Raw genomic sequence first — 23381 nt, forward strand, 5'->3', positions numbered from 1 at the left:
CTTTGCCTATCATTTTAAACCTTCAAATAAGTAGGTTAGTCTTAAAAAAATTATTATAATTAGCTAGGTAGGGTTACCAAATCCAGGGCATAAAAAATAATAGCATGCAACCAAGAACAGACAGTTGTTGTTTCTTGTTAGATTTTTTACAAATCTTCCTCATCCTTTAGGGAGTCTAAGTATTGGTGTAAATGAAATGACTATAGAATAAGAGCAGTGGGGAGAAGAGTGAGGAGTAACAGTGCCTCTGACTACCCATCTCACCTGTGCTGCCCCATTCTATCCATTAATATCTGCTACCTCATATCAAAACCACACTCTGTTTTTCAAAGAACCTGGGGATAGGAGATAGTGCATGATCACTGCCTTCAGAAATCTTGCAGTCCTTGTAGAGGGAAAACACTGTAATTAACGAATATAATACTTTAAAAATCAGTACAAAAAAAAGGAAAAGTGTTGCTTTAGAAGCTATAATAAACAAGCATATACATGAGCATCCAGATATAAAAAACATGAAAAATAGACCCTAATCTTTCTATGCATACCCCACTAATACTAAATGTTTTGAATTATAATATATTTTCAAGTAATAGAATTTATTATTACTTTACTGCTAAAAAAAATCAACCCTGAAACAACATTTGCAGGGCTTTAATGCGCCAAGGAATCTACTGGGAACTGTATAGGGGATATTAGTGTCAAAAGCACACTAAATTAACACTGAGATCTAAAATCAAGTACTTCTGTTTGCTTATTAGCCATAAGATCATGGACAAGTAAGTTTATATTTGTGAGCCTCAGTTTCCTTAATCAAAAAACCAAGATAATCCCTGAACCATCTATGTTTACAAGGATGTCAATATCAAAGACAATAATTACATAAAGGTATTTTTGAAAACTGTAAAATGCTATCCACCCATAAAATATTGTTTTGCATTAGAGATAGCCTGATTTAGCACTTTTGATTTTATCTAAATCTTTAAGCAAAGCAAATAAAATGTAATTTTTAAAAATACCAAGCCAGACCTTTTATGTGTTTTTCAAACATTAAAATAAAAGCTTTTACAAAAAGGCTGTGAAAAAATTGAACAGACTATGGTGTTTTATGTCAGAAACATTCTTGCAAGGAATTATGCTTTGGCTGAAAAACTTCAGAATTTTAAAGCAAGAATATTTGCCTAAGTTGAGTACAAAACAACACATATACTCTCCGCTAACATTTTAAACGATAGAAAATTTTAGTCATATTTTAAGACAAAAAGAAAAGTTAGAATTACATCAGCTTACTTTAGATGGTCTTGCCAATGCCATCCTTTTCTAAATACACTGAATATTTGTTAAAAAAGGGCGAATTTAAAATCAGATTAACTCTATGGTTTCTTCATTACTTCACTGATGTATTTCCTATTTATTCAATCTCTTTTTCATTTTGTTAATAAATGTAATATACATGCAAAACATTATATAGAGTATATATCCTTAATAATGACTATATAGTATCTACATGATAAAATATGCACTATAGTAATTCATTGTTTGTTGGTTGGTTTTTAAAAAAGCTTTCCTAACCACGCCAACAGCTAACCCCATCGTGACACTATCAGCATCAATCTGAAACTAATTTCAAAATGTTCTAAGCTTGGGATCAGCAAACTCTGGCCCACAGGCCAAATCCAGCCATCTGCCTGTTTTTGTACAGCCCATGAGCTAAGAATGGTTACTTACATTTTCAATTAAAAAAAAAAAAAGACTGTTTCATGATACATGAAAATCATATGAAATTCAAATTTCAGTGCCCATAAATGTAGTAACATTAATTCAATTTACATACTAACTATAATTGCTTTTGTACAAGCACAGAGTTGAATAGCTGTGACCAAGACAGGATGGTCCACAAACCCCAAAATGTTTACTATTTGGCCCTTTAAGAAAAAAGAAAATTTTGCCTCCCCAGTTATAAGCCAAAAGTATTTTGTACTCCCTACCAGTGGGTATTTGATGGGCAAAGGACACAAAAATAGAGAAAGCACATTAAATATATCATCAAATTTCATTATTACAATTTATATGAAACACCTTTAGTAATATTATCTAATCCAATTTTTCAAAGCATCCTTTGAGGGAACTAACATCATCTACTTTATAGGTAAGAAACCTGAGATTTGGAGAGAATGCAGACCTGGAATTCAACTGAAGTCTTGTGCATCATGTTCAATGTTCATTTCATTACACCCAACATGCCTTATTATCACAAGATAAATTTTGCTGTTATCATCGCCATTTTATTTAGAGATTAATAAAGACCATAGTAACCATGACTAAAAAATAATTATAACCTGAATCATGTTAATGCTTTTATAAATGGAAATATTAGAGAATTATGTAATTACTTCAAATGATTCTTTTCTTTAAGGAAAAACATTAGCTATTTCCTGTATTTGTAAGAGGAGTTTCCCAAGTTTGTGTGAGACCTGGAATCCACCAACCTTGTTACATGCCAAAGTCAGTATAATAATTTAAGAACTCTGTTTTTATCACTATCAAAAGATACTCTAACAAATTTGATAATTTTAAAGTATGAGGATAAAAGGATCATCAAATTTTAAAAGTAACAGGAGATATACTTGGCTTAAAACAAGCAAACATTAAGAATTTCTGGAATTCTTGAAAATTTTATATGCAACAAAATGTTTTATGCCTTACCAGCATACTTATGCATATACAAACTCAGTGCCACTATTTATTTAATACCTCTACATGTAAATAAACTTTACTTGAAAGTGAAAATAGTATGAAAACAGTTGTCAAATGAATTTAAAATTTTGTCTCTATCATTTTTGCCTTTTTGGTAATATTTTTACTCAAAAGGTAGAGATATAATTCTTTAGTATTGAAATTTCATTTTTGGTAGCCATACATGGTATAGAAAGAAAGCACATTCTGTCCTCTGACTTTTGGTCCAATTTTTCTTCCCAGAAAATGTGAACATATTAAAGCTTCTCCAAGCAAATTCTATGCTAAATTATTACACGAATAACACCAAATTGGTGCCGCCTGATTTCCTGATTGTAATGTAAACTGACAGCAAAACAGTGAACAAACCAATGAAGTGGAATTAGAAAATTTAGTATTAGCTTTGTAAATCATTTAATCAAGTTGCTTATTTTAAATTTCAGATTGGTAATCTATAAAAACATTACCTCAAAATTTTCCTTTGCCAATCCCAAATAATTTGAGACTGAGCTGTTGTCCCAGGCTAGACTCATCACAAAAATCACCTGGACAACTTGTGAAAAAATAGATTCCTGGACTCCATGAGGAATTCAGAAGGTCCAGAGCTAAGCAATCTATGTTCTGAATAAATGCAAGCAATCTAGTTCCACCCAGACCTATTGAACGCCAAGTAAGAAGTGCTGACCTGGATAAATCTTATCAAGGAGGAAAGTTTAAGAAGCATTTTGTAAAATGCAAAGTACTATTCAGATGTAAGATATCACCAAATAAATGGAAAATCAACAAAAAGAAGGGAAAGTGGGAAAAAATGAAGAATGCAAACTGAAACAAACAGACCTTAATGTCTATCAAGTTAATACTATAACCACCTGAATGGAGAGGGAAGACCTATCCTATTTAACTTTGGAACACAGTATTTGACCATGTACCCATTAGCCTTAGTAAAGGCAAAATGAGTGTAAACAATATTGTACTTCAGTTAGTATGTTTGTTTTCGTTTTTCACAGCAGTATGGGTTAGCAATGCTAAAACTGCTTTGTGTGTATTCTAGCACCAAGCAAGAATGTGTATTCTTTGTGTGTATTCTAGCACCGAGCAAGTGATACATTGTGGGAAAGGGAAGCCAGGTTTCTCACTGCTGGAGAAAAAAGTTACAAAACAGAAAGAAAGAAAGAAAAGAAGTTTAGAATGGACCCTGCGGTTTTGGCCTAGAATGGGACACATTAGTATGAACACACACCCTTTAATATATGTACATACAGAGAGATATAGATATATAGATTTGTGTATATTATGTACACACATTGTGTATATATTGTGTGCACTAACTAGCTCTGCACACAGAGAGGGCTAGAAACAATAACAATGAACAACTATCCTCCAGACACTGGTTTGTAAATACCATTCTTCAACAAAAGGAACCATGGCTCCTTGAAGAAATGTCTGATTCCAGTGTTATATCAGGAAAAGTATAAGATCAACCTGGTACATCTTATACTGTAGAAAGAAAGTCCTCAAAAAACAAAAATGATAGGGGATATATCAAAAGTGCACAGGAGCCAGCTTGAATGCGCTCTCACTGGCCAAATATGGGATGATTTCAGTAATAAAATAAATGATGTAACATTTATAGCCCACAAACTAAAATAAGAATCCATGAGTCCATCCTGATAGAAAGGAAAGAAGGGAAGGAGGATGAAAAGTGCGTCCCTTACAGAGCCTAGCACTATGGGCTGCACACACTACATACTATTTTATTGAATAACATTATTCTAAATGCCCAAATTGATATTTAGCATTTTTGTTTACAAAAAAATGCATTTTGCATCTTTAAAAATGTCACTGGGTTCTTTTTTACTTCTTCAATTTCTTTTCTCATTATATTCATATTTTCCTTTATATTCTTGAGAATGTACAGCATATTAATGATAGCTGTCTTTGTCTACCAATTCTATCATCTCTGTCCTTTCTGGGTCTGTTTCTATTGACTATTTTTTCTTTTTCTCTTGGTTATGGGTCACATTTTCCTATCTTTTCATATATCTAGCATTTGTTTACTGTCTGCCAGACATTGTGAATATTTCATTTTTGAATATTATATTGTTTTGCTTTGCCTTGAAGAGTGTTGGATTTTGTTCTGAAAGTCAGTTAAGTTACTTGAGCACTAATTTGAATCTTTTAGGGCATCCTTTAAGCATTTTGGGGAATAGCATAGTGTAGCCTTGACTCTAAGGCTAATTTGGCCCCACCTTTAAAGTATAGCTCTTGAGGGGTTCCTATGAAATATCACTGACACTCATCAAGGTCTCTCCAATCTCGTTTGTGGGAACTTGAACAATTCCCAGACCTCTATGAATTCCGTGAATTGTTTAGCTTACAGCTCCCTGATAACTGTTCTCTTACTAGAAGTTTTTCTTACCCAACATTATGGCCAGATTGATATTCAGCCAAAGAGTTTAAGTGGCCCCACTGTAAGTTTTTGTGTATGCCCCTGCTCTCAAAGTACTCTGCCCCATGAACTTGAGCCCCTTACACTCTCTGAACTCTTATCTCTGCAAGATTGTTGGGCTCAGCTTGAGTTCCTCGGCCCTGTGCCATGTTCTGAGAATTTTCTACAGTTCAGAAAGCCTAAGTACTAGTAGGACTCATTTTGTTTCCTTCTCTTAGGAATCACAGTTCTGTCTGTCTTTGTCCAATGTCTGAAAATAATTATTTGCTACATTTTTTTCCGGTTTTCTAGTTGTTTATGACCGGAGAGTAATCCCAGACCCTCTTATTCCCTCATGGCCAGAGTCACTTGCTGACTTTTTATTAACTTTTGAAGATATAATGTATTCATACAGTTCAAAACTTTGTTTTCTTTAAAAGAAGTAGTGAAATGGGGTGGTTACTTGACAGAAATGTGTAATAGGGAAAATTTATTTTTTAAAGGGGAGTTATTATATCATGTCTATTAGCTGAGAGAGAAACATGATGGTGCAGAAAATAGAGGATAATGGCAAGAAAGTCCTTGAGCTGACAATAAGAGATGGGACTCAGAACACGAGACAAAGGGTTCACCTTAGATCAGAACTCAAAGAATTTATTCACAATAAAAGGAGGAAAATTGCATGGACACTGATATAGGCAGCCTGGTAAGTTTGGGTGAGAAAAGCGATCATTAGAGAAACTCCACCTGCTTCTGTTGTCTCAGCAGCAAGATCATCAGTGAGTCTCTCTGGCTCACTCTCAGGAAAGCCAGCTGCAATGGTGCAGGCTGTCCTATGGGGAGATCCACATAACAAGGAACAGAAGGAGGTCTCCAGCCGACAGCCAGGGAGGAACTGAGGCCCTCAGTTCAACATCCCATAAAGAACTTGGAACCCCAAGAATTGATCTCAAAACTAGCTTCTCCTGAAGTTGAGCCTTGAAATGACTACAGTCCTGGTGGCTGAAACCTTCAGTGCAGTACTTGTAAGAGACCCTGAAGCAGATACTCCCTTTCCATTCCACCCCACACTAAGCTGCAGCTGAATTCCTTAGAAACAGAAATTGTGAGATAATAAATGATTATAGTTTTAAGCCACTACATTTTGGGTTAATTTATTATATGACATTAGATCACTAATGCAGATATTGGAACTTGAAAGTGGGGTGCTGCCATAATGAAAACCTAAAAATGTATGAGTGGCTTTGGAACCAGGGGACAGACAGAAGCTAGAAGGATATGGAGAAGCACGGTGAAGAAAGCCTAAATTGCCTCGAACAGACTGTTAGTAGAAATGTGGTGGACTTCAAAGACTCTGCCAGTGAGGGCACAAAAGGAAGTGAGAGATAATTTACTGGAAACTGGAGAAAAGTGGTCTTTCTTGTGTAGTAGCAGAGAGCTCATTAACATTACCATCTGTAGTTATGTGGAAAGTATAGAATGTGCCTACTGAACTGAATGATATATTTAAGGAGATTTCCAGCAAGTGTTGAGGATGTCTCTTGGTTTCTTCTTGCTGTAAGAGGAGAGATATACATTGAAGAAAGGGCCATTAAACAAAAGAAAGGAGGACTTCATAGTCTTGAAGTGTCCAGCCTCTCCAGATAGCAAATACTGTTAAAATTAAGAAATGCCTTCTGAGCAAAGATCAAAGAGAAGATAGAGAAAAGATCTCTAGGAGATTTGCAGGCTTTTATCACATCTAATGGAGTGAACACCAGAGAGATCCACTGGAGGTCCAGGTAGTTTTGTGAGAGAAGTGTATCAGCAGAAATACTGCTAATATAGAGACAGAAAGAGACAGACACAGAACAAAATGAAAACAAAAAGCCTTTGGACCATTAAAAATTGTGCTGATAGGAAAGCAGGCTGTGAAAACAACTTAGATGCGCATATGGGCTGCTTTTCATGAAGAAGAGAGGGTTACTCAGGCCAGGTTCTGGCACCCAGAAAGGGGAGCCAAGAACCATGGAGAATTATTCCTGAAGTTGGGTAGTAGAGGGAATAAACTAACATGAAGGGTGCAAGAGGAGATGCTCAAAGAGCAGGATTCTTGACATGGAGATTACAGAAAAAGCATGCTTATTGGTGATGACAAAGTCTCGAGCATGTCCGTGACAAGGGGTGAACGAAGTGATGTGAAAAAACAAGAATATTGAAAATAAGCACTCAAGAAACTGAAGATTAGTCACGTGGATGCTGAAATCATCAAGAATGCTGGCAGGAGTAATTGTGAAAACAAAGTAAAGTAGGTGTTAGTAGTTATAGAAGCCCAAACTCCAAGTATGACCTGGAGGGCCCTTCATAATCTGACCCCTGTGTATCCCTCCATCTTGATTTCTCTTCATTCCCCAGCTTCCCAGTCCCACCACACTCAACTTTTCAAGTCTTCCCATGTGGTATCTGTGCCTCTGGGCCTTTGCAAATGTTCTTCACTCTCTGGCTCGTTCTCCTCTGCCCCCTCCTCATCTTGGCTGGATATCCCTCGTACTTGTTTCCACAAGGCACTGTATTTACTACATCACAGCCTTTCCAAACTTTGCTGGTATGTCTTCTGTTTTTACCACAAAATGTTAGCTCCAGGAGGGCAAGGGCTGAGTCTGTGTTGTAGAACCTTGTTCCCCATGCTCAGGTCTGTGCCTGGAACACACAGTAGGCACCTAATAAAGAAAGAGAATTTCCTTCCTATATCTAAGAGGAAATCTCAGAGCACTTTCAAAATATTACATTTCTAGAGTATCTGTCCTTCAGACTCTCTGACAAACATTAATATCTGAGCCCAAACAAAGCTTTCCCTTAAGAGACATATTTATATGGTTTTAAATCTCTTACAAACATTAGATTTTATCCCTTTTAAAATATACTTTTTTACACATGGAAGCATTTGAAAATTTCTCTTGTGACTCCGATGTCCAAAATAGGTGGGTCTGATTCAAAGCTTTTCTATAGTGATCACCATTATGGATTTTCTCTTCCATGGAGTTCTCATTGGTTATATTGACCAGCTCTTCCTATATTGACCAGCTCTTCCTATTGAATTAGAGTCCTATTTAATTATTTGGAGATACATTGCCTTTAGAGCCAAACAAAAATAGAATTAAAGGCAGAAACAGCATGTGATAGTTGGTATAATGAACATATTAACCAAATCATAGAGGTATAATGTGGCAGGAAAAAAATGGGAGACTATTTCTCAAATTCCTTGGAATTGTGACAGGTTTTACTGTGCTAATATTTTTAGAAACCTAGGTTCCAAGTAAAAGAAGACCAAATTAAAAATCATCTTGTAAGAAGGTTTGAAAATCTACCTAATTTACCTAATTTTCTCATTCTTCTGGGTCCTATTGTTTAGAGGAATAGACCAATGACTGTTCAGCTGACTAAACTGAAGCTAAAATTCTCAGCTATAGCTAAGTAACTATTCAAATTTATAATGCTCTGAAATTTTATATATATATATTATATATATACTTATCTTTTTCAGAAAAATACCTTGTCATAATTATAATATATACATAATAGAATTTAAGCCCTTACACATATTCACAGGGCTTTAAAACTGAGCACTTTGCCCTAACCTGCTGATAAGATCAGAAATTGTCTAGAATAGGCACCCAAGTGAGAATTTTTAATCACATCCAAAGCATTTAGGTCATCGCAAGAAGGTACTACTATGCAAAGGAATACTTTTCTCTGAGCTAAAACCTATTTTGCTCAATAAAGCAGGAAACTTCCCTGAACTTCAAATATATCTTCATCCACCATAGGGCTTCCTTTCTTCTCTCAATGCTCAAAAGTTGAGGTAAACCTTCTTTAAGACCAACCCTGCGCTCTTTTCATGGAATTGGCCCATTCCATTATTCACTCTATAAAACATCTTCAGTGGCTCCCCTTCTATTATCAACTTTTCTCTCCCTGCTGGGTCACTTTCTATAGACTAGAAACAAACTCATGATTTCATCCTTTAATTATCCACCCTGGGACATTCATTATCCATTAGTCTTCCACCTCCACTTTCCAACCCCAGCCAGGCTTCTCAGGCCTCTAGAGATTTATAACTCGGTCACTTTTGTTAAGGACATTTGTCTACTTTCTGGTTGCCCAACATCTGACTGAAGAATCTACTGTCATACAAGGCTGAAACACCGGCAGCTAGAGCACCTTCTCACCACCTAGATACCAACATCTGAGACACTGGCCCTCAAGATGATTGCATAAGGACGCAGGGGCTTGTAGATTCATCAGTCACGGCATCAGGTGACCTGCATGTGGAAATGATGATCACAGGGACATTCAATGTCCAGATATGACGGCAGTGGCACTATACCTGGGTTCCTCCTCTGGGTGACTTAACGAATTAGTTCAGTGGTCTAACACTAGTAATAAGTATTAACTACAGCCTGGTAATCAATACAGAAAGGAGAGCCGTGGCAGTTGTGCGTATTTCCTCCCTTACAGTATGCTTGTGTGTGTGTGTGTGTGTGTGTGTGTGTTTCTATATATTCACTAATTTCTTCTCAATCTTTTTCTTCCCCGTATTATTTTATATAAGGATTCCTGCTATTATTAAATTTGCAATTTTATATTTAGCTTCCACAATATTCATTCAGGTGGAACAGTGATTGAATGTGAGGAGCAATTAATACTGCCCAGAGAGCAACATTGTACATGCTGCACAGAAAACATAATGACAATTGCAACATAGCATCATGCCATTTGGGAGAGAGAATAAGACTGTCTCCTCTTGTTCAAAGTGTAACCCACCACTGCCCACCCCCTGGGCAGCTCCTGTGGCTCAGACAGGGGCTGTGGCAGGAGGAAAGATGCCACAGCCTGAGTCCTGGAAGGCCATTGCCAGTGTTGCAGAAATTGAAAATGGCCCATTAGTTATGCTAAGTCTGTTATGGGAAGTGCCACAGTTCAATATTTCTGTTATGGGTGCATTTTTACATCTGTGACCTGTGCAGTTTTGATTTTTGTTCACTTCAACTTTGGTGAAGTGACTCAGCCACTTAAGAATGTGCTCATCCGGGGGGGAGCCAAGATGGCCGAATAGGAACAGTTCCGGTCTCCAGCTCCCAGCCCGAGCGACACAGAAGACTGGTGATTTCTGCATTTCTGCTTGAGGTACCGGTTTCATCTCACTAGGGAGTGCCAAACAGTGGGTGCAGGACAGTCGGTGAAGCGCACTGTGCGCGAGCCGAAGCAGGGCGAGGCACTGCCTCACTGGGGAAGCGCAAGGGGTCAGGGAGTTCCCTTTCCTAGTCAAAGAAAGGGGTAACAGACGGCACCTGGAAAATCGGGTCAGTCCCACCCTCATACTGCGCTTTCCCAACGGGCCTGGAAAATGGCACACTAGGAGATTGTATCCCGCACCTGGCTCGGAGGGTCCTATGCCCACGGAGTCTTGCTGATTGCTAGCACAGCAGTCGGAGATCAAGCTGCAAGGCGGCAGCGAGGCTGGGGGAGGGGCGCCCGCCATTACCCAGGCTTGCTTAGGTAAACAAAGCAGCCAGGAAGCTCGAACTGGGTGGAGCCCACCACAGCTCAAGGAGGCCTGTCTGCCTCTGTAGGCTCCACTTCTGGGGGCAGGGCACAGACAAACAAAAAGTCAGCAGGAATCTCCAGAGACTTAAACGTCCCTGTCTGACTGACAGCTTTGAAGAGAGTAGTGGTTCTCCCAGCACGCAGCTGGAGATCTGAGAACGGACAGACTGCCTCCTAAAGTGGGTCCCTCACCCCTGAGCAGCCTAACTGGGAGGCACCCCCCCCAGAAGGGAAAGACTGACACCTCACTGGGCCAGGTACTCCTCTGAGACAAAACTTCCAGAGGAACTATCAGACAGCTGAATTGGTGGTCTCACGAAAATCCGCTGTTCTGCAGCCACCGCTGCTGACACCCAGCCAAACAGGGTCTGGAGTGGACCTCTAGTAAACTCCAACAGACCTGCAGCTGAGGGTCCTGTCTGGTAGAAGGAAAACTAACAAACAGAAAGGACATCCACACCAAAAACCCATCTGTACATCACCATCATCAAAGCCCAAAAGTAGATAAAACCGCAAAGATGGGGAAAAAACAGAGCAGAAAAACTGGAAACTCTAAAAGCAGAGCACCTCTCCTCCTCCAAAGGAACGCAGTTCCTCACCAGCAATGGAACAAAGCTGGATGGAGGATGACTTTGACGAATTGAGAGAAGAAGGCTTCAGACGATCAAACTACTCTGAGCTACGGGAGGAAATTCAAAACAATAGCAAAGAAGTTAAAAACTTTGAAAAAAAATTAGAAGAATGGATAACTAGAATAACCAATGGAGAGAAGGGCTTAAAGGAGATGGAGGAGCTGAAAGCCAAGTTTCGAGAACTACGTGAAGATTGCAGAAGCCTCAGTAGCAGATGCGATCAACTGGAAGAAAGGGTATCGCAGATGGAAGATGAAATGAATGAAATGAAGCGAGAAGGGAAGTTTAGAGAAAAAAGAATAAAAAGAAATGAACAAAGCCTCCAAGAAATTTGGGACTACGTGAAACGACCAAACCTACGTCTGATTGGTGTACCTGAAAATGACGGGGAGAATGGAACCAAGTTGGAAAACACTCTGCAAGATATTATCCAGGAGAACTTCCCCAATCTAGCAAGGCAGGCCAACATTCAGATTCAGGAAATACAGAGAACGCCACAAAGATACTCCTCGAGAAGAGCAACTCCAAGACACATAATTGTCAGATTCACCAAAGTTGAAATGAAGGAAAAAATGTTAAGGGCAGCCAGAGAGAAAGGTCGGGTTACCCACAAAGGGAAGCCCATCAGGCTAACAGCTGATCTCTCGGCAGAAACTCTACAAGCCAGAAGAGAGTGGGGGCCGATATTCAACATTCTTAAAGAAAAGAATTTTCAACCCAGAATTTCCTATCCAGCCAAACTAAGCTTCATAAGTGAAGGAGAAATAAAATACTTTACAGACAAGCAAACGCTGAGTGATTTTGTCACCACCAGGCCTGCCCTAAAAGAGCTCCTGAAGGAAGCACTAAACATGGAAAGGAACAACCGGTACCAGCCACTGCAAAAACATGCCAAATTGTAAAGACCATCGAGGCTAGGAAGAAACTGCATCAACTAATGAGCAAAATAACCAACTAACATCATAATGACAGGATCAGATTCACACATAACAATATTAACGTTAAATGTAAATGGCTAAATGCTCCAATTAAAAGACACAGACTGGCAAACTGGATAAGGAGTCAGGACCCATCAGTGTGCTGTATTCAGGAAACCCATCTCACGTGCAGAGACACACATAGACTCAAAATAAAGGGATGGAGGAAGATCTACCAAGCAAATGGAAAACAAAAAAAGGCAGGGGTTGTAATCCTAGTCTCTGACAAAATAGACTTTAAACCAACAAAGATCAAAAGAGACAAAGAAGGCCATTACATAATGGTAAAGGAATCAATTCAACAAGAAGAGCTAACTATCCTAAATATATATGCACCCAACACAGGAGCACCCAGATTCATAAAGCAAGTCCTGAGTGACCTACAAAGGGACTTAAACTCCCACACAATAATAATGGGAGATTTTAACACCCCACTGTCAACATTAGACAGATCATCTAGACAGAAAGTTAACAAGGATATCCAGGAATTGAACTCAGCTCTAAACAAAGTGGACCTAATAGACATCTACAGAACTCTCCACCCCAAATCAACAGAATATACATGTTTTTCAGCACCACACCACACCTATTCCAAAATTGACCACATAGTTGGAAGTAAAGCTCTCCTCAGCAAATGTAAAAGAACAGAAATTATAACAAACTGTCTCTCAGACCACAGTGCAATCAAACTAGAACTCAGGATTAAGAAACTCACTCAAAACCGCTCAACTACATGGAAACTGAACAACCTGCTCCTGAATGACTATTGGGTACATAATGAAATGAAGGCAGAAATAAAGATGTTCTTTGAAACCAACGAGAACAAAGACACAACCTACCAGAATCTCTGGGACACATTCAAAGCAGTGTGTAGAGGGAAATTTATAGCACTAAATGCCCACAAGAGAAAACAGGAAAGATCCAAAATTGACACCCTAACATCACAATTAAAAGAACTAGAAAAGCAAGAGCAAACACATTCAAAAGCTAGCAGAAGGCTAGAAATAACTAAAATCAGAGCAGAACTGAAGGAAATAGAGACACAAAAAACCCTTCAAAAAATTAATGAATCCAGGAGCTGGTTTTTTGAGAAGATCAACAAAATTGATAGACCGCTAGCAAGACTAATAAAGAAGAAAAGAGAGAAGAATCAAATAGATGCAATAAAAAATGAAAAAGGGGATATCACCACCGATCCCACAGAAATACAATCTACCATCAGAGAATACTACAAACACCTCTATGCAAATAAACTAGAAAATCTAGAAGAAATGGATAAATTCCTCGACAAATACACCCTCCCAAGACTAAATCAGGAAGAAGTCGAATCTCTGAATAGACCAATAACAGGTTCTGAAATTGTGGCAATAATCAATAGCTTACCAAACAAAAAGAGTCCAGGACCGGATGGATTCACAGCTGAATTCTACCAGAGGTACAAGGAGGAACTGGTACCATTCCTTCTGAAACTATTCCAATCGATAGAAAAAGAGGGAATCCTCCCTAACACATTTTATGAAGCCAGCATCATCCTGATACCAAAGCCAGGCAGAGACACAACCAAAAAAGAGAATTTTAGACCAATATCCTTGATGAACATTGATGCAAAAATCCTCAATAAAATACTGGCAAACCGAATCCAGCAGCACATCAAAAAGCTTATACACCATGATCAAGTGGGCTTCATCCCTGGGATGCAAGGCTGGTTCAACATACGCAAATCAATAAATGTAATCCAGCATATAAACAGAACCAAAGACAAAAACCACATGATTATCTCAATAGATGCAGAAAAGGCTTTTGACAAAATTCAACAACCCTTCATGCTAAAAACTCTCAATAAATTAGGTATTGATGGGACGTATCTCAAAATAATAAGAGCTATATACGACAAACCCACAGCCAATATCATACTGAATGGGCAAAAACTGGAAGCATTCCCTTTGAAAACTGGCACAAGACAGGGATGCCCTCTCTCACCGCTCCTATTCAACATAGTGCTGGAAGTTCTGGCCAGAGCAATCAGGCAGGAGAAGGAAATAAAGGGTATTCAATTAGGAAAAGAGGAAGTCAAATTGTCCCTGTTTGCAGATGACATGATTGTATATCTAGAAAATCCCATTGTCTCAGCCCAAAATCTCCTTAAGCTGATTAGCAACTTCAGCAAAGTCTCAGGATACAAAATCAATGTACAAAAATCACAAGCATTCTTGTACACCAATCACAGACAAACAGAGAGCCAAATCATGAGTGAACTCCCATTCACAATTGCTTCAAAGAGAATAAAATACCTAGGAATCCAACTTACAAGGGATGTGAAGGACCTCTTCAAGGAGAACTACAAACCACTGCTCAATGAAATCAAAGAGGATACAAACAAATGGAAGAACATTCCATGCTCATGGGTTGGAAGAATCAATATCGTGAAAATGGCCATACTGCCCAAAGTAATTTATAGATTCAATGCCATCCCCATCAAGCTACCAATGACTTTCTTCACAGAATTGGAAAAAACTACTTTAAAGTTCATATGGAACCAAAAAAGAGCCCGCATTGCCAAGTCAATCCTAAGCCAAAAGAACAAAGCTGGAGGCATCACGCTACCTGACTTCAAACTATACTACAAGGCTACAGTAACCAAAACAGCATGGTACTGGTACCACAACAGAGATATAGATCAATGGAACAGAACAGAGCCCTCAGAAATGATGCCGCATAGCTACAACTATCTGATCTTTGACAAACCTGACAAAAACAAGAAATGGGGAAAGGATTCCCTATTTAATAAATGGTGCTGGGAAAACTGGCTAGCCATATGTAGAAAGCTGAAACTGGATCCCTTCCTTACACCTTATACAAAAATTAATTCAAGATGGATTAAAGACTTAAATGTTAGACCTAAAACCATTAAAATCCTACAAGAAAACCTAGGCAATACCATTCAGGCCATAGGCGTGGGCAAGGACTTCATGTCTAAAACACCAAAAGCAATGGCAACAAAAGCCAAAATTGACAAATGGGATCTCATTAAACTAAAGAGCTTCTGCACAGCAAAAGAAACTACCATCAGAGTGAACAGGCAACCTACAGAATGGGAGAAAATTTTTGCAACCTACTCATCTGACAAAGGGCTAATATCCAGAATCTACAATGAACTCAAACAAATTTACAAGAAAAAAACAAACAACCCCATCAAAAAGTGGGCAAAGGACATGAACAGACACTTCTCAAAAGAAGACATTTATGCAGCCAGAAAACACATGAAGAAATGCTCATCATCACTGGCCATCAGAGAAATGCAAATCAAAACCACAGTGAGATACCATCTCACACCAGTTAGAAAGGCCATCATTAAAAAATCAGGAAACAACAGGTGCTGGAGAGGATGTGGAGAAATAGGAACACTTTTACACTGTTGGTGGGACTGTAAACTAGTTCAACCATTGTGGAAGTCAGTGTGGCGATTCCTCAGGGATCTCGAACTAGAAATACCATTTGACCCAGCCATCCCATTACTGGGTATATACCCAAAGGAGTATAAATCATGCTGCTATAAAGACACATGCACACGTATGTTTATTGCGGCACTATTCACAATAGCAAAGACTTGGAACCAACCCAAATGTCCAACAACAATAGACTGGATTATGAAAATGTGGCACATATACACCATGGAATACTATGCAGCCATAAAAAATGATGAGTTCGTGTCCTTTGTAGGGACTTGGATGAAACTGGAAAACATCATTCTCAGTAAACTATCGCAAGGACAAAAAACCAAACACCGCATGTTCTCACTCATAGGTGGGAATTGAACAATGAGAACTCATGGACACAGGAAGGGGAACATCACATTCCGGGTACTGTTGTGGGGTGGGGGGTGGGGGGGCGGGGACAGCATTAGGAGATATACCTAATGCTAAATGACGAGCTAATGGGTGCAGGAAATCAACATGGCACATGGATACATATGTAACAAACCTGCACATTGTGCACATGTACCCTAAAACCTAAAGTATAATAAAAAAATAAAAAATAAAAAAAAATAAAAAAAAAAGAATGTGCTCATCCACTATTCACAATAGCAAAGAGTTGGAACCAACCCAAATCCCCCTCAGTGACAGACTGGATAAGGAAAATGTGGCACACATACACCATGGAATACTATGCATCCATAAAAAGGATGATTTCATGTCCTTTGCAGGGACATGGATAAAGCTGAAAGCATCATTCTCAGCAGACTAACACAGGAACCGAAAAACAAACACCACATGTTCTCACTCATAAGTGGGAGTTGAACAATGAGAACACATGTACACAGGGGGGGAATATCACACACTGGGGCCTGTTGGGGGGTGGGAGGCTAGGGGAGGGATAGCATTAGGAGAAATACCTAATGTAGATGATAGGTTGATGGGTGCAGCAAACCACCATGGCACACGTATACCTATGTAACAAACCTGCACTTCCTGCACATGTATCCCAGAACTTAAACTATATAAAGAAAAGAATGTGCTCAAGGGGTCTGGACCCCATGGACCATTTCCAAAACAATTCTATTCTTGTTTCACTCAAGGTCCAAGTCTATTACTAGAGCCACGGTTCGAAGCAAACAAAATCGATGATGTGATAGTCATATTGAAGATCCAGAAAAAGGCCACTTGAAATTGTCCTCTGAACTAGGCATGATTTTTAATGAAGGTGCTCAGGAGTTGAGAGACTTGGGCTATCAAAAACATGCTTTTAATATGCTTATCAGTAATTGCAGGCTACCACAGAGATGTGCCAGGGACAAAGAATGCAGCATGTAAAGTCCTACCACCTGACCTGCCAGTTGCTAACATTGTTATCTGTTTCCACAATGAAGCTTTTTCTGCCTGTCTCCAGACGCTGCACATTGTCATAAATTGCATGCCAGCAAACCTGCTTCATGAAATCATCCTCATGGATGTTGTTAGTGACCTTGATGATTTGAAAGGAGAACAAGATGAATATGTCCAAAAATACCTCCCTGGAAAAATTAAGGTATAAGAAATATAAAGTGTGAGGGATTGATTCAAAGAAGAATGAGTGTAGCAGTCCACACAACAGAAGTCCTTGTGTTCCTAGACAGCCACGTGAAGTGAATGTGACGTGGCTGCAGCCCTTGCTGGCTGTCATCTGTGTGGACTGGCAGACCATGATGTTCTCAGTGATTGACATCATTAGTGCCAACACGCTAGCCTACAGCTCGTCCTCTGGTCCGTGGAGGATTCAACTGAGGGCTGCACTTCAAATAGGAGCTTGTTTCCCTTTCTGAGCTAGGATGAGCAGAAAAAGCCACAGCACCAACAAAGTCACCGATAATGACTGGAGGATTGCTTGCCAGGAACAGACAGTATTTCCATGAACTTGGACAATATGATACTGGCATGGATATCTGGAGAGGAGAAAATTTGGAAATATCATTTCAGATCTGGGTGTGTGGAGGTAAGTTCTTCATCATGCCTTGCTCTACAGTAGGACACATTTTCCAAAAAAGGTGACCATATGGATCTCCTGAAGGCCAGGACACCATGAACACAACTCTTTGAGGCTGGCACATGTCTGGCTGGATGAATAAAGTGGCAGTATTTTTCCTTAAGACTTAATCTGAAGAGGAAAAGCTAGGGAACTATCAGTGAACAAGTGGAATTAAGAAAGAAGTTAGGATGCAAATCATTTAAATGGTATTTGGATAATATTTACCCAGAGACGCAGATATCTGGGACCCATGCCAAACCTGAGCAACCCACTTTTATCATTAGAGGGCCAAAATGCCCCAGTCCTTCAACTTGGAAGGCTGTATCACCTCCATACCAACAAATGTCTGGTGGCTCAGGGCTGCCCAAGTCGGAAAGGAGGCCTACTAGTGCTTAAGGCCTGTGAGCATGGGGACCCAAATCAGATCTGGATTGATAATGAAGAGGATGAATTGGTTTTAAACCATCTTCTTTGTCTAGGTATGACAGAAACTAGCTCATCAGACCCACCACGAGTCATGGAGTGCCATGGGTCAGGCGGATATGGACCTTTGGGGAAAATAGTTGGCTACACCAGATGTCAGCTGGACAGTGCCCGAGAGCAGTGGCTCCACAGGGTCAGGAAGACTCTGTGGCTATGGCAATCTGTGATGGCTCCTCCTCACAATAGTGGCAGTTGGAAGGTTAAGGTGGACACTGTGGCAAAAATGGTGCTTCGCCGGGCTTTGCCTCCTCTGTGAAGCGTAGGGCTTTAGAAAGAACGTTGTTGGTGCCAGGAAAGCCTTGGTTTGGTAGAGCCATCTTGGAGAGGATGACATCTCCCGTCTTCCTGGAGATGCCTGGGAATGTTAACAGAGGTAACACAGCAGATCTGATAGAGATGGGAGCACTGAGTGTCCGCAGGTGAGGAAGTATGTTTCACCAAGACATTGAGGTCACTTCTGAGCTTCTATTAAGGAATTTCTTGCTTATAGAGGGAAATCAGAATATAATTTTAACTCTAGAGTTTCATTTGTACACAATGACAAAACTCGGCAAACAGATGTTTCTATTCAAATTTATTTATGCCTCTTTTTAATACCCTTTAATGATGGAATGGTTTTTATCTGATCAGGAACTTGTCATGATTTTCTTAGAAGACTTCACAGGAGACAGTTATATTTTTTTCTTATCATTTGTTTCGTATGTTCTAAACAATTTTTAAAAAATGTATCTACATTGTGTTTAACTTCAGAAGGCATCATTTATAAGACAATATTTGAGAGGCAGTTAACCATTATAAATTATTTTGATGAATACTACATACATGTGAAATAAAGGATTCTTTTGATTTTTATTAAAGTATAGTTGCACTTAATTAAGTGAAAGCATGAAGTTATAAGGAAGTTGTAGGGAAAGGTAGGTATGCATAGAAAGGTGTGTGTGAATGTTCTAAGTAGCCAATTAGCCAATGAGCCAATGAAGTGAATTTTGCTGGTGGTTAAGCCATCTTCAAATGCACCCTATGCTCTGTTTCACCATGCTGGCGCTGAAACTCTGCAAACCATAGTTCTCCTCTACTACCTAAATTCTTGTTAAATTCTACCTGTGCGGGAGCTAGAAAGAGACTAGAATAATCGAGTGACAAGGGAGTTGATCCTTCCTGTTTTGCCTACCATTCTTGAAATATCACTCCAGCCAAAGGTTCCTCACCTGGGCAGCAGCAGTTCATCCCAGTAACCAGGTTTTTTTCATATTCTCAGCCCCAGCCATAGTATGCCTTGGATATACGAATTCCAGCTCTGCAGCGTTCCCCCATCAACTGACTGAGGAACTAGCATAAAGATCAGCTCTTCAAGGTCCTTTCTCCAAGTTTCCCTTTGTTCTGGCAACCTCTCCTTCCACTCCCCTGAATGAGCTCTGCCTAAAGACCCATTACTTTCACACTGCCAAATCTGCACATATTATTCGGACCTTATTATATCTTCCTGCTATATCTGACCATTGACCACTCACTTCTCCCACCTTCAGACAATATTATTTCTTTATTAATAATTTTTTGGCTCATTAAGACATTTCTGGAGGGTAAATTGGAAAATATTGTAGAAAGCATTTTGGCAATATGTATTCATTCAACAAATAATTTTTAAGCATTGTGTAAATATTTCCACTGTGTTAATTTCTAGAGGCAGAACAATTGTTAAACATAGTAAGTGCTTTTTGTGTGCATTTAGTAAGTGGTACAGCCAGGTAGTCCGACTCTAAAATCTGTCATATGAACCTCTACACCAGGAATTTTCAAACTTGAGTTCCATCAAAATCACCTAAAGGACTTGGTAAAACAGATTAATGAGCCCCACCCCCCTAATTTTTTATTCACAGGGGTGAGCTAGCAAATTTAAATTTCTAACAAGGTTCCTGGTGATACTGATCTCCTTCCCAACACTACACTAGCGGCCCACATATTTTCTCATTAGCTCTTATTCATCTCTAATGACTCAACTCAGCTATCTGCTTCCTTAGGAAACCTTTGCTCCTCTCTTCTCTCAGCAGCTTAACTAGATAACCCCCATCTAAGATCTCACAACAATCATGGGCTCCCATGACACACATATCGGCAACCACTAAAACTGAAACTCTGTACGTATAGGTCCCAACTGCTAGCCTTTGAGCACCTCAAGGACAGCGATCATAACCATTCATCCTCTTTTACATGTCTTTTAAGTTTCTTTTTTAAATTTTTACTGTGATAAAATGTATATAAAATTTAACATTTCAACCATGTTGTGTACAGTGCAATGACATGAAATACATTCACATTATTATACAACCATCACCACTCCCCAACTCCAGAACATTTTTCATTCTCCCAAATTGAAACTTTATATCCGTTAAACAGTAACTCCCCAGTTCCCCCTCCTCTCAGCCCCATTCTACTTTCTGTCTCTGTTCATTTGTATAGGGATGGTTTCTAGCACATTGCTCCTCAATGGCATTATCTCAATAACTGCAGAACTGAAGGAGGCTAGACTTTAAGCATCACATAGAAGAATTAATGAGAAAGAATTTTAAAGAGTTAAAATTGACATAGAAATGGTGTATATCATCACTGAAGTAATTAGAAAACTTAATGACATATTCGCTGTTTGAGTTATAAGTATATGGCTGTTTGAAAACAATATCTTTGTTCTCTTTCTCACACAAATAAATATTAGCCACCCATATTTTTAAGTTTCTAAAGAGATCAAAAAAGAAAAATCATCTGAAGAAGAAATATAAAACACATCTTTTTTCCTTTTCCACTCAAATATCTAGGACTCCTGAACTGAGTTCACTCTTCTTTCAGACTACATGCCCACCTATATCTGCAATATCTTTGTAAGGTACGTGGATGTGCTTCGGTCAAGAATTAGGCCAAGGCAGACATCCAGGCCTGCATGACTCAGCGAGTAGAGCGCAGGCATATAACTCCACCTGTTATCACAGCCATGTAGCCATAACATGGGAAGGCCATCCCTTGGCCGTATGCCACTATTGTCTGTAAGAGGAATAATTGCCCTGCTGACACTGTACAGATACTCTTGTACAGGCACTCTTGCACCCAGAGAGAGAGGGAGTACCAGAGCTGTCAGTCTTGCTCTGACAAGGAGAGCCAGGGCATGGCTCAGCATGGCACAACATGGCACAGCATGGCTCACGTTCATGCCCAGAGAGAGAAAGAGTTAAGCTGCTGACGCTGAAGGAAAGAGAGAGCCAGCCGTGCAGCTGTGCATAGGAGCAGCTGGCCCAAGCAGTCAAAACAGAGCAGACAGTGAGAGAAAGCTGCTGATAAGAGAGCTGCTAACGAGAGACCTAGTTTGAGTAAGCTGCTGATAGAGAGCTGCTGAATAAAACTACATTTCACCTGCTTAAGGCCCCCAGAGTGTTCTTTCAGCTATTGCCCATCCACCCACTCCCTTCGGACCTCAGCATGAGCTGGAACCTGAACTTCAACCTAACATTTGGTATACTTGTGGACCTGACAATCGTGACCCTAAACCTGACTGTCTTGCTACCTCAATTAACAGGAGGAGAAAAGAGGAAACCTAATAAAGCAGAATGCCATATTAAAAAATAAAACATATAAAAGGAAATGTAGGGATGCAAGAGGTTTATAATCTACTTCCGTATAGGAAAGCTCTTTAAAAAAAAATGTGTAGTAGAAATGTCCAAATTAATTATTTGGTACTTACAGAACATATAAAAGATGGACCTTATAGTTATAATTCTTGAATGGATTCTTAAATAATGACTCCACATAACAGATGAATAATTTCAAATCTCCTTTTAGCCAGCACTGTATGTTCCAGTTTGCACCTGAATTAAAAAAAAAAAAAAAAAAAAAAACAACTACATGAAATCTCAAAAACCATCTGAACAACTCAGTGAAAGAGAAGAGCTAAATCAAATTTACCAGTGTTCTGATACAACTTCCATTGCCTATTCTGACAGAAAAAGAACAAGCTTTAACTAGGGGCATGCGTTTGCCAATCACTTAGTCCCTTTGGCCCTCAGTTTCCTTTTTTCTAAAGTAATAGAATTAAATTCAGTTATTGCTTCTCAAATTTTCTTTAATTTCAAACCACTTAAATAGGACAAAAGAGCTCAAAACTCATCTAGCTCAGTGCTCACTTTTCTTTTTCTTTCCTTTTTTTTTTTTGAGATGGAGTCTCACTCTGTCACCCAGGCTGGAGTGCAGTGGTATGATCATGTGATCATGGGTCACTGCAGCCTCGATCTCTCAAGCAATCTTCCCACCTCAGTCTCCTAAGTAGATGGGACTAGAGGCACGCACCACCATGCCCAGCTAATTTTTTTTTTTTTTTTTTTTTTTGTATTTTCAGTAGAGATGGGGCTTCATTATGTTGCCCAGGCTGGTCTCTAACTCCTGAGCTCAAGTGATCCGCCCGCCTAGGCCTCCTAAATGCTAGGATTACAGGCATTTAAGCCACTGTGCCCAGCCTTTTTTTTTTTTTTAAACATTAGACAGGTAATGTGCCAACATCATAACAAGGTCCGAGGGAGGCACATCTCACTCATGCATGTGAAAACCAGGTCATCACGCTTTTGAGGGAGGAAAAGATATGCCTATATTTTCATACTGGAGGTCTCTCTACATGGATGAGTCAATTGACTCCACTCTTCCTAGCTTTTCCAAAAGACTTGGGATAATTCTGTCGTTTATATTTCCAGATGCAGAATTTTTAACTACACTAGCTACAATCAGCATGCATTATACTTAAACAAAAAAAAAGAATTTTTTTCTTTTCTTTTTTTGTTTTTCCAACTTTTATTTTTAGTTCAGGGGTACATGTGCAGGATGTGCAGGTTAGTTAAATAGGTAAACGTGTACCATAGCAATTTGCTACACAGATCATCCTATCACCTAGGTGTTAAGCCCAGCATCCATTAGCTATTCCTTCTGAAAAACCCATGTTTAAAACTTATATTCTTTCAGAGATATTCCTTGCCTGAAGAAATATTATTATTCATGAATATTTTAAAA

At 39.2% G+C, this 23381-nt stretch overlaps 1 protein-coding gene, 1 non-coding gene and 1 pseudogene across 2 annotated transcripts in view; 1 reads left to right on the forward strand and 2 right to left on the reverse strand.

The window, feature by feature from the left end:
• The window catches only part of LEPR (leptin receptor), a 97216-nt gene that overhangs the window by 68297 nt on the left and 5538 nt on the right, over positions 1-23381 (reverse strand). The window contains exon 3 of the mRNA XM_032136369.2: positions 22069-22192. Coding sequence (XP_031992260.1) covers positions 22069-22192 — 124 coding nt within the window. The remainder of the gene's footprint in view (positions 1-22068; positions 22193-23381) is intronic.
• Positions 10104-18545, forward strand: LOC116457284 (polypeptide N-acetylgalactosaminyltransferase 11-like; annotated as a pseudogene).
• On the reverse strand, positions 22856-22959 carry LOC116458172 (small nucleolar RNA U13). Its single transcript, XR_004245237.1, has one exon. It is a non-coding gene; the product is annotated as a small nucleolar RNA U13 (small nucleolar RNA).

Source organism: Hylobates moloch, unplaced genomic scaffold (assembly GCF_009828535.3).
Source record: "Hylobates moloch isolate HMO894 unplaced genomic scaffold, HMol_V3 SCAFFOLD_18, whole genome shotgun sequence".
In the NCBI taxonomy this organism is placed as follows: Eukaryota; Metazoa; Chordata; class Mammalia; order Primates; family Hylobatidae; genus Hylobates; species Hylobates moloch.